The 10486-nt window shown below is 38.2% G+C and overlaps 1 protein-coding gene across 1 annotated transcript; it reads right to left on the reverse strand.

The window, feature by feature from the left end:
- Positions 1-856: 856 nt before the first annotated feature.
- On the reverse strand, positions 857-8035 carry vax1 (ventral anterior homeobox 1). The gene is made up of 3 exons (XM_084709880.1): positions 7681-8035; positions 5353-5540; positions 857-2969 (listed from the first exon to the last, which is right to left on the reverse strand). The coding sequence occupies exons 1-3, from the start codon at positions 7895-7897 to the stop codon at positions 2430-2432; spliced, it is 945 nt and encodes a 314-aa protein (XP_084566006.1). The 5' UTR covers positions 7898-8035; the 3' UTR covers positions 857-2429.
- Between the last annotated feature and the right edge of the window lie 2451 nt (positions 8036-10486).

The following is a 10486-nucleotide window of genomic DNA, read 5'->3' on the forward strand; positions in this document are numbered from 1 at the left end:
GAATGGTTAAACTTGGGTCCTTTCATAGGCCAGAGTGTTTTTTTCCTTGTCTTTAGAGAAAAATGCTATTGAAAAGGCCCCCAAGTGTTCTTGAAGATAGAAACTGCAAAGCACCTTTTCGCTGCACAGCTTGTCCCCCCAAAATTAAGTTTTTTTTCTGTGTCCATTTTGACAGTTCAATAACACTTTTCCCAATTGTACATTTTCAACCAACCTTATATGCTTGTACCAAAATGTTCACAAAGGTGAATCTGAGTTTTTGTTTTTGTTTTGTTGTCTCTCCTGACCCATTCATTGCCATATACATCAATTTAAAAATGTGTTGTAGGTTTGTCTCCAGAGATTTAAAAAAAGTTTGGTTTTGATGGATTTAAACAGTGATATTTTAGACTTAAACACGTGAAATCACCGTTCTGCTCTGTTCTAAAATATATTTTATGGTGCATTACATCTATTCCAGTAGGAAAATGTTTTTTTGCACGGAGCATGATTCTTGGATTCTTAAACAGGTGTCTTTCCAGAGTGTGTCAAAAGACAGTTCTAGATCACATTATTGGATTTGATTCTGACAACAATTGTGTCCTCTAATAATACTATTTGTTTCAAACTATAGCATTTGATGTGAATTTGATGCAAATAAAGAGCATCAGTATCCTAAAATGATAAATATAATAATATAAAACAGGTCTTACAATAGAAAATATGAATTGCATCTCTATAAAGCATTATGCCTTGTTTGAATTAAAATGACTAATTCAATTAAGCACTTCAGAACATTGACAAAGAAGGTATAACAGTAGCGAAGTTTATCACAACTGGATCATTATAATGGAAACATGTATCAAAAGAAAATGAATAAAACACACTTGGCTTTGTTTGTAGCCATATATATAATATATATCCACATTCATACCACACATTTCACAAAGTTCAAGATATTTCACAACAACAGCACCAAAGAGCTTTGATTGATTTATCACCCTCTCCATTACATTCATCATTCATTATTTTGCAGATATACTAATCATCTATTAATTACAGACGTGAATAATTTACAATAAAATAACAATTTTAGGTACATTTCTCATTTGCCTTTCCTTTATACTACAGTAATTCCACGCAGTCATCTCATGCTTTCCTTCTAAGCCATTCACAATGGCTGCGGATCTTAAAAGATTTCATACAGGGAAAAAGGTATCATGTTGTCTTAAAGATTGCTGAACCTTCTACTGGTTTCATCATATTCCTGGAATTTCCATTTTTAGTATATCCAACTCTGCAAGCAGCTTACTGAAGTTGAGAGCTCCTTTTTTTTTTCTGCCCCTCTCCACATTTTCAACTGCAAGGGAATCAAGCTGTTCTCTATCTTTTACCTACACATGAAAATCAGAAATGACCACTCTGGTACAAAAATCACAGACGAAAAGTGGAATACTGCATCTTTAAGACATGAATGTCACGAACCTTAGACTGTGTTAAAAATCATAAAGGGGAAAACCCTCACAAAGCCATTTAGAAAACAATTAACACAGAACAATTTAACTATCAAACTTTATGACAACATTTTTCTTTAGATTGTTTTTGCCCAAAACAGAAAACGAATACAAACCGTTAAAAAAGACTGTTATTGTTGCTTAATATTGCAAAACACCAGCACATGTCATTTCGGGTTCACAAGTCAAAGATCTGTGTTCCTCATGTCATATGTCATTCAAATCTTTGCTAGTGAAGTTATAAGTAATTTGATACTTAGTCCATCATTAATTCATATTTGATAAGGACTTTCAAGCTCCCCAAGCCCACCTGTCATCAATAGTTCACAAGCTGTAATGCTTGCTAACTCTCTTTGTCAATGCACATTTATGACGTAAGTCCATCCAAAACTACCAAATAATGAAACACAACATTCACAAAAGGGCACCATCATGTTAAACCATCCCTAACCAATCAATGCTTTGTTTTGTGTTATTTTTCTCAGAGCAGCTTCATATTTTTAACTATTTGATAATTATCATCTGAAGAAAGTCGATTCACATATATATATTTTTTTGTTGTTGCTATAATTGTCCATTGTCATTATGTTTGAAATGTAAGATAACATCTTTCAAAATGAAAGTTATTAACCCAGTCCTCATAATCTTAAGAAAAGTGACTATTTTAGATTTTTGCATTACAATTCAAAACAGAGGATACTTGGATTTAGTGCAAAAGCTTCAAAATCATCATATTTTTGTAAGAATGAGCATGAGTATGCCTTTGTTTTCCTCCTTTTGTGAGGTTTCAGATGTGTACTTGGATTTACATGGACGACATCTACAACACAAATCAACAAAGAAAGGCAAAATAGTGAACAGACAAAAACAATGACGAAAAGCTAGTGATACAACAAAACAATTAAAAAATGACAAAATTTTGAGAGAAAAAAGAAATCATTCTAAAACTTTCTTGTCCATGGACTCTTTGCCATTGGTCCGGGAATAAGGTTCAAAAGCTGAAGAGCTCAGGTAGCGGGCCGACAGTTCCTGTAGGTTCCCGGCCAGGGATCCAGCCATGGAGAGTGGGTTAGAGGAGATGCGGGTGGCCACACTGCCCAGCAGGGAGGGCATAGGAAAACTGAACAGGCCATGGGCCGGCGGGGAGCCCTGGAGACCTGCCACCGTCCCTGAGCTGGTCACTGCAGGCAGGGGGGGGCTGCAGCCAGCCGTCCCTGAGCTGCCGCCACTACTGCTGCTACTGCTGCCGTTGCTAACCATGCCCATGGAGGGCCCGCGCAGAGCTGAGCCCAGCGTACTGCTGCCGCAGTGGGGCAAGAGGCCCGGCAGCCCTGGTGGAGTGAGGAGGCGTCCCTGCTCCAGGAGTCTCAGTACACTGCATGTTGCTGCTGTCTCCGACACCACGGAGCGCAGCTCTGAATCCTTGCCCTGGTCCTTCTTCTGCTTGGTGCGTCGGTTCTGGAACCAAACTTTAACCTGCCAAGAATGAGTGACACATACAGTCCAAAACTATGAATAACCTCTCAAAAACATTGGATAAACTTCACAAAGTACATTTTGTACTTATGAAACTTCTGACACATCTGTATCCATAGGATGTTCAGTGGTTTGCAGTAGATGCAATCATTACTTTGTTGTTGCAAATAATCATATCCCTCGGGCCACACAAGTACACAAAACAATAATTGCAAAGATGACAACACCTTCATGCCAATGGAAACAAGAATACTATCAAACCTCCACTACAATGTTTGCAGTCTCTCAGTGTCTGCAGGGAGCACACACACACACACACACACATACACACACAGCTTTTCCTAATTTATTATACAAAATGTAAACATCAGTGGTGGTGAATTTTGACAGCAGTCATAAAAATGCTGTCTAGCTGCCCATGTTGTTCAAGTCATAGGTTAATATTAAATAAATGGCTCTGAATATACATTTAACAATGAATGACAATACAGACTACAGGAAGAAGAACGTGTTCCCATTGAGGCCAGTGATTGAATTGCAGCTAAAGGCAAGAATGTAAACACTTTAATTTTGCGTGTTCAGGATATTCTTTCTGCAGTTTACATACACCTAACATGCTATTTAAATGATCCAAATTTAAATTTGCCGATTTTCATAATGCATTCAGAAGTGGTAATTGGACTTTCTATTTGTTGCTGTTTATTTGATTTATTTTTCCCATCCCCATCAACTCTGGGGCAATCATACCTGATTGCTTCAGACGACCAATGATTAGGGTGGATGTGTCCTAATCAGTAGTCAGACTGTCCCTCAACCATCTAACTACTTCAATCACATTTGAATATAGAATTTTCATCCATGTTGTTTTGGATATAGTACCAATAATATTATCATATTCAACAGTTCATATTAGATGTATACAGGCTGGGTTACTGAACGGAAACAGAAATCTTTGTGATATTTATTGGTTGAAGTTATCTTGCATTTAATGTAGAGTGAGCAAATGTATTTGCAAACGTATTTAACGTAGAGTGAGAAAATGTATTTGCAAACGTATTTAACGTAGAGTGAGCAGATGTATTTGCAAACATATCTAATGTAGAGTGAGCAGATGTATTTGCAAAAAAATTGCAATCTTCATGTGTACCACAGAATTTTGAAACATTGACATTTAACATGAACTGTGTTATTTTATGTGAAAAGATGTGCTTTGAAGCCAAAACGTTAACCAAAGATGATTAGGTGTGCACCCTTCAGCAAATGGCAGTCATTTCTTAATGTAACACCCCATGAGTACCACGGAACAAAATGTTAATTTCACAATGCTGTCATTAGAGGCCACTTCATCAAGACATGAAGGAGACATTTGAAAATTGAATGTAATCAAGGAGCATGGCTGTGTGCAACATTCAATATTGCATTAGAAGTCTTTTTTTATATCCAAGACCCATTTTATAACAGGATTCCCAAAACAAACGTCTACGTGAACCCATTATTCTACTCTTACAAATGCACACATTTTGAACTTGAGGCGTATTCAATGTACCTCCGACTTTTGTCCAATTGTTTGCGAGTCAGAAATGTATGAAATCGAGGAGTTTCTAGTACTATGCCCACAGAAACTAACCCTGACAACTGTCCAATGTCACACTTGTTTAATCTTACTGAAACATTCATGACGTATACTATCAACATATACACAAGGCAAACTGTTCCAGTAGTCAGCTTGCAAGAGAAAATAAACAAGTAATATCTTGATGCAAACATTCTGTCCCAGGCTTTGAACTGGATTTCCCTGAAGTGAGAATTATACATTGAAGGGTGACTAAGTTTGATATGTCTCGTTGAGAGCAAGCAGACAAGTGCAAATACAGTTCACTCAGTGGGCGCAGCATGACCTTTCACTGACCCCAAAGCTAAGCATGAGGTAGAAAAGCTTTTCTCTCCTTAATACAAGGCTGTGAACTAGAAACTGCCTTTTTTCAGTAAGGACAAGTTTTCACAGTTATGGAATACAGTGAGCTATCAATTTCAATAGAATAATGCAAATGTGAATTTGCAGTCCATATCGAAACTTAATTGAAACACAATGCTCAGAATTGTTGTTGTGTTCTTTGCTGTTTGATTAAGCCTGGCCCAAAAATTTCAAATCAACTGCAAATATAATGTAATTATACACAATGTAATACTGTATATAATGTGAATCCATTATATCAGTTCAGTCAAAAATAATCCCACACTACCTTCAACGTTTTATGAACATAGCCTGTTTATGAAACATATATCATAAATATAGCATACTTTTTGTGTCAATCATGCATTTCTGCATGAAATGGTATTTTGGAAGATTCCTTGTGTATCGCATAACACAGCCAGCATTTACCTGAGTTTCAGACAAATTGAGCTGGCGTGCCAGTTCTGTTCGCTCCCTCCCGACCACATACTGGCACCTCTGGAACTCCATCTCCAACCGGTACAGTTGCTCAGCTGTAAAGGAGGTCCGAGTTCGTTTTGGCCGGTCCAAGTCCAGGCCCTTTGGCAGAATGATCTCTCGGATGGAACCTTTGGCATCTACCACAAAGGACAAGACATTATCTTGTTAGAGGGCAAAATATAGGGATTGCATCTTGCTACTATGCATCTTATCACAAAAGAATCACATTCAACATAATTGTTTTTGATCCAGATTAAGTTTTCTACAAATGAAAAAAATGGTGTCATAAGGAACACCATTAGAGTTTTCAACAATATTTAAAGTTTAGTATAAGATGTGGAAACCCATTAATGACAATTACTCTCCTGCAAAAGGGAAATCTGTATTAGTTGCCCTACTATTAAATTAATTCCATTAAGTTAATTGCATTGTTCTTAAAGAAACGTATTTCCCATTTTTATACAATTAAAGGCTTTATGGGCACCAAATCTGTGCAAATATACAAAACACAAGATTTAAAATCACAAATCCTTAACAAAAATATACAATATTCATCTTAATAAAATTGTGTTACCATATACATTATTCCGTGTAATGAAAAATGTGCTATACTGGGGATATGGTTGATCTGATAACAATCAATTACAAAGTTCTTCAAAATAAAGCAGTTTGAACTGCTAAATGAGTATGCCACAATATAAAATAAATCTATGTGTAACTCCTAAAAAAATACATTTAATCTCTTGTTCACTAATTTGCTTTTATTGCTATTGTAAGTCATCATGCTTTATCAATAAAGCATAAAAAACTCTTCTGAATTCAACAAATTAACCAAAAAAACGGACATAAGAATGAATTCAAAGTGTAATTCGTATTGTTTGCTAAGGTAAAACAAATGGCCAATAATAAATTGATTTTACAATTGTTTTAAATCTGCACTGAGCTGTTCATGAACAAAGCAAACAAAAGCAGCAAAGCATGAAAATACTAGCCTGTCTTTAACCAACTAACCAAGATACTGACAAACATTCATTCCTTGTGTAATTTGTATTGTTTGCTGAGGTAAGAGAAATGGCCATAACAAATGTATTTTGCAATTGATTTAAATACAAGCTGAGCTGTTCATGAACCTAAAAAAAGCCCAGTCAATGCTTGATATCAGTGCTCAACTGGTACTGTAATTACTTACATGCAATTAGCAAAAATAAGTCCATACTTTCATACAATTCTCATGTTTGACAATCTGAGAATAAAATAAATAAAGTTGTCCTTTTTTCCCATTGCCTCCCCCTGCAGATGATTTGTTGTCTACATTCTAGACTTCATTTAGACAATCTCATTTTATAACTATACACATTTTATTGCTCCACATTTGCTATTTCTTCTTAGGGTCAAAAATATTTTTTTGTATTTGCACAGAATCAACCTTGCAACATATTTAGAAACATTATAGGCTACTACACATCCTTTGATATTCTAGTTTGTATATTACAGTCTGAATTTAGTAAATTAGAGTAAATGTATGTAAAAACCTACACGATAATGATCAAATTATCTGTAAAACTTGACTTTTATTTTCCTAAACAATTTCCTTTCTTTTAGAAAATCAAATGTTCAGAAAAACAATACGTATTCTGAACCATGTTACATTTCAACTAATTACACGCAGCCTCTAAGAGATTTGAACATTGTATCATTTCAATTGCAAGCAACATTAAACATAAAAATACTTTGACAGAGCTGAATATAGACTAAACCATGATTAAGAATGTATTAAGAGTAAATAATGCAAAATCTCTGTCATTCAGCTCATTCAGAATGATTTTTATACAAATAAAGTAAAACATACTTAGATAATTAATACACAACCATGCATAAGGATAAGTGTTTTTTTTTTTGTTGAATTGAAGTTGCACTCTCACCCAAGAATGCCCCGGAAGCTGGAAGCGAGATGAAAGCACATAGACAAGCAATACTGCCTAATTTTCCTGAGCGGTTCTGATTATGTAAAAGACACAACATTTAAAATGAAATAAAAAAACATCGAAGTAGAGTTCTAACGGGGATTTGGCAAGATTTTTCCATTTGGTCAACAAATAATCTTGAATGAATTATACTATTTTATTGTACAGTAAATCGTGAAGAAAATTATTTCTGTGCTTACTCATCTGACATCACACTTCATACAGACATAACATTAACGCCTGTAATACAGTAAGAGCTTAATCAATGAATGAGCATATCGGAAAACACAGCTAACGTTAGAAATCCCCTTACCTCGAACCAGTATCCTCCGACAGTAGTCCGGGTCTCCCGAGCTTCCCCGGTTTTTCTCACAGTTTTCCACTGGCCCAGACGGGGAGAAAGACTCTTGCTGCTCCTTGAGAAACGTTTTGGACAGGCTTCCCTGGGACTCCTTGCCATCTTTTCCCTCCTTTAGTCCGTTTTTCAGCACCATCCCAGCATCCGTATCTTGATTGTATCTGACCTCCATACTCACTTATCCTCTGGGACTTCTTTTCTTCTTCACCTTCTTTTTTTCTTTGTCAGGTGTAAAAATAAGATTACTGAGAGGATTGAGCGTTGAGTTATCTGAACTGTGGTGTTTTGTTTCAAAACGGCACCTTTCAGATGGCTGAGTCGGCTACCTAATGTTGAGAGAACACTTGCCTCGCCGGACTATGGTGCCCTATTATGGTTGTCCAAACTCACTTGCCCAATGATCATGGACTTGACGGTGAAACTCAACAGAGATTTAATGCCCCTTCGCCTTGTTACATACACATCAGCCTGATAGATGATCTCCAAATAATCAGAGCCATGGACAGACGCACGGTCGCTGTTTCAATTGATTACGGTAATTTTGCTGCCTCCACATTTGCGTAACCTCATGAATACACTAAATTGTTTGGGGAAATAGATCAGGTCTTAATGGAGGGGTTCACTCGCTCCGTCCCCCTCTGTCAGCCAGCTCTCAGCCCAGAGAATCAAGACAAATGATTGGTCTTGCCTTGCAAAAAAAGCCTCCTCGAACTCACACACACAATCACAGGGATTTGACACTTCCAGACCAGAAAAAAGTTCCCAAATACTTCATTCTTCCATCTAAAAAACATGGACAGCCATTTTCTCCTGACTTTTCACACGGGACCTGGTCCCCCCCGGCCACGACGGCTAACTTTAATCACGTTTACGTTTGGCTCGTTCACCAATCGCCAGCTCTCTGCAACATACAGCTTTCGCCGCTACTGTGCTATCATAGGCAAGTGGAGAGAGAGAGAGAGAGAGAGAGAGAGAGAGAGAGAGAGAGAGAGAGAGAGAGAGAGAGAGAGAGAGAGAGAGAGAGAGAGAGAGAGAGAGAGAGAGAGAGAGAGAGAGGGAGAGAGGGAGAGAGGGAGAGAGGGAGAGAGAAAGCTAGACAGAGAGAGAGAATACTGGAGAGGCGGAGAGATAGAGGATGCAAAAAAAAAAATCCACCCTGTTTCGAAATTGGAACAGCACTGATGCTCAATTGACACCTTGTCTCTGGTATATGGGAACTGTGTTAAAGTTCCCAGTGTTGTCCCACATCACTCTTCACAGCAAGCAACGTATATGGCGAGCAACCCAAACAGGTCCCTGTCATTAGTGGTGCGTCCACACAATGAATATATACGCAGCAGAGAGTCTGCAGCACTCATAATTTTAACCTCCAAATCTGAGAAACACAAAAGAGGGACAAAACTAGTCAATTAGTCCCTTCACTCTCTCGTTCTCTCTGTCTCTCTTTTGCACACACACCCTTGGAATGGGCCCCCACCTTCTCCTTCCACCCCGCTACTCATCCGCCCACCAACTCTTAGCTATTTTCATTGTCAGCTCAACAATATCTCAGGCCACATCAGTGGCCAGTAATCCAATAAGACCATTGATTAGGCTACAATGATTCAATTCAAACCAATGGCCTTGTGCAAGGAGCATTCTCCGGCCCTTCTCGTCACCTTGCTGGCCCAGAAGCCCTCTTCAGACTGCCCCCCTCCCTAAGCACCATTCATTCCTTTATGGGAAACAGAGAGGAAAAGGAGTGAAAGATGGCAATTATCTAATTGGACTATTAACAAACAATTCTGAGAGTATGGCCGCCAGGCAGCAGTCTTGGGGTGGGTTTAAGGGCCGCATGTTGCACTAACTTTATTCACAGAGTGTTTTGGGAGGGGGAGACTGTTTGGAGTGGGAAAGGAGCGATTGTTTGAGAAAGGTAAAAAAGGGGGCTAAAAAGGGAGCGACTGAAGGAGACCTGTGCTTCTCAAGCTGTGTTGCTGAGCCCCAAGCCTGGGAAACAGCTTGTGCATACAGCACAGTGGCCTCTCGCTGCTCAACAATGGCCGTTCTACAGAAAAGGGCTGTCTTGAATTTTTATACCTGAAGAAGTCTGGCATTGCAAATGTAACACCACAGATTGTCAAGAATTCAGAAGGCATACTGTTGATGTGTATGTATACGTGTATCAACGTGTTAATGGAGAGACCCTCTAAAATACATTTGAAAATATTGGTTGTTATGTTCTTTTCTCTCTGAAGCATTTCTTGTGAGTTACAAGACACAGGCCAAGCTATCATGTGATGAATTCACAAGCTGTACATAGCCATGTCTTAATTTTTAAAAAGTATGTTTTTATTGTCTCCCTGAGATAAGGATCTTATTTCATTTAATTAGCACAGAGCCAGGGGTTATTTAAAACAACCCCCCGCCCAAGCCCCCCCAAATACCAAAGGTGCTGATTTGATACTTGAGCCAAGTGGATACAAACATAAAGATGTATCATGTAAAGAGAACACAAACGACTACAATGATCAAAGCAGGAACGGTTTAAGGAATATTAACGTGAAAGGTAGTGCTGAGTTGTCGTTTTTAAAGCTAAATGGGTACGGCCGGTGCCTGTATCACTCCTGGCACAGCAGTACATCCTTGGATCAGATGGCAAAAGCAAAGCAGCTACACTTATCGGCTGCACCCCACAGAGCAAGTGCAGACTTAGTCTCTTCCACTCTATCAAAAAAAAGAGGTTACATCATTTCTGAAAGGGTCATTATTCAACCCACAG

This window comes from Hypomesus nipponensis, chromosome 11 (genome assembly GCF_054491055.1).
Source record: "Hypomesus nipponensis isolate SF chromosome 11, ASM5449105v1, whole genome shotgun sequence".
NCBI lineage: Eukaryota > Metazoa > Chordata > Actinopteri > Osmeriformes > Osmeridae > Hypomesus > Hypomesus nipponensis.

Coding starts and splice junctions, on each gene's coding strand:
- vax1 (XM_084709880.1), bottom strand. CDS start 7,897: ATGGAGGTCAGATACAATCAAGATACGGATGCTGGGATGGTGCTGAAA. Junction 5,541..7,680: donor TCGGAGGATACTGGTTCGAG/GTAAGGGGATTT, acceptor CCTTTGTGGTAG/ATGCCAAAGGTTCCATCCGA. Junction 2,970..5,352: donor TCAATTTGTCTGAAACTCAG/GTAAATGCTGGC, acceptor CATTCTTGGCAG/GTTAAAGTTTGGTTCCAGAA.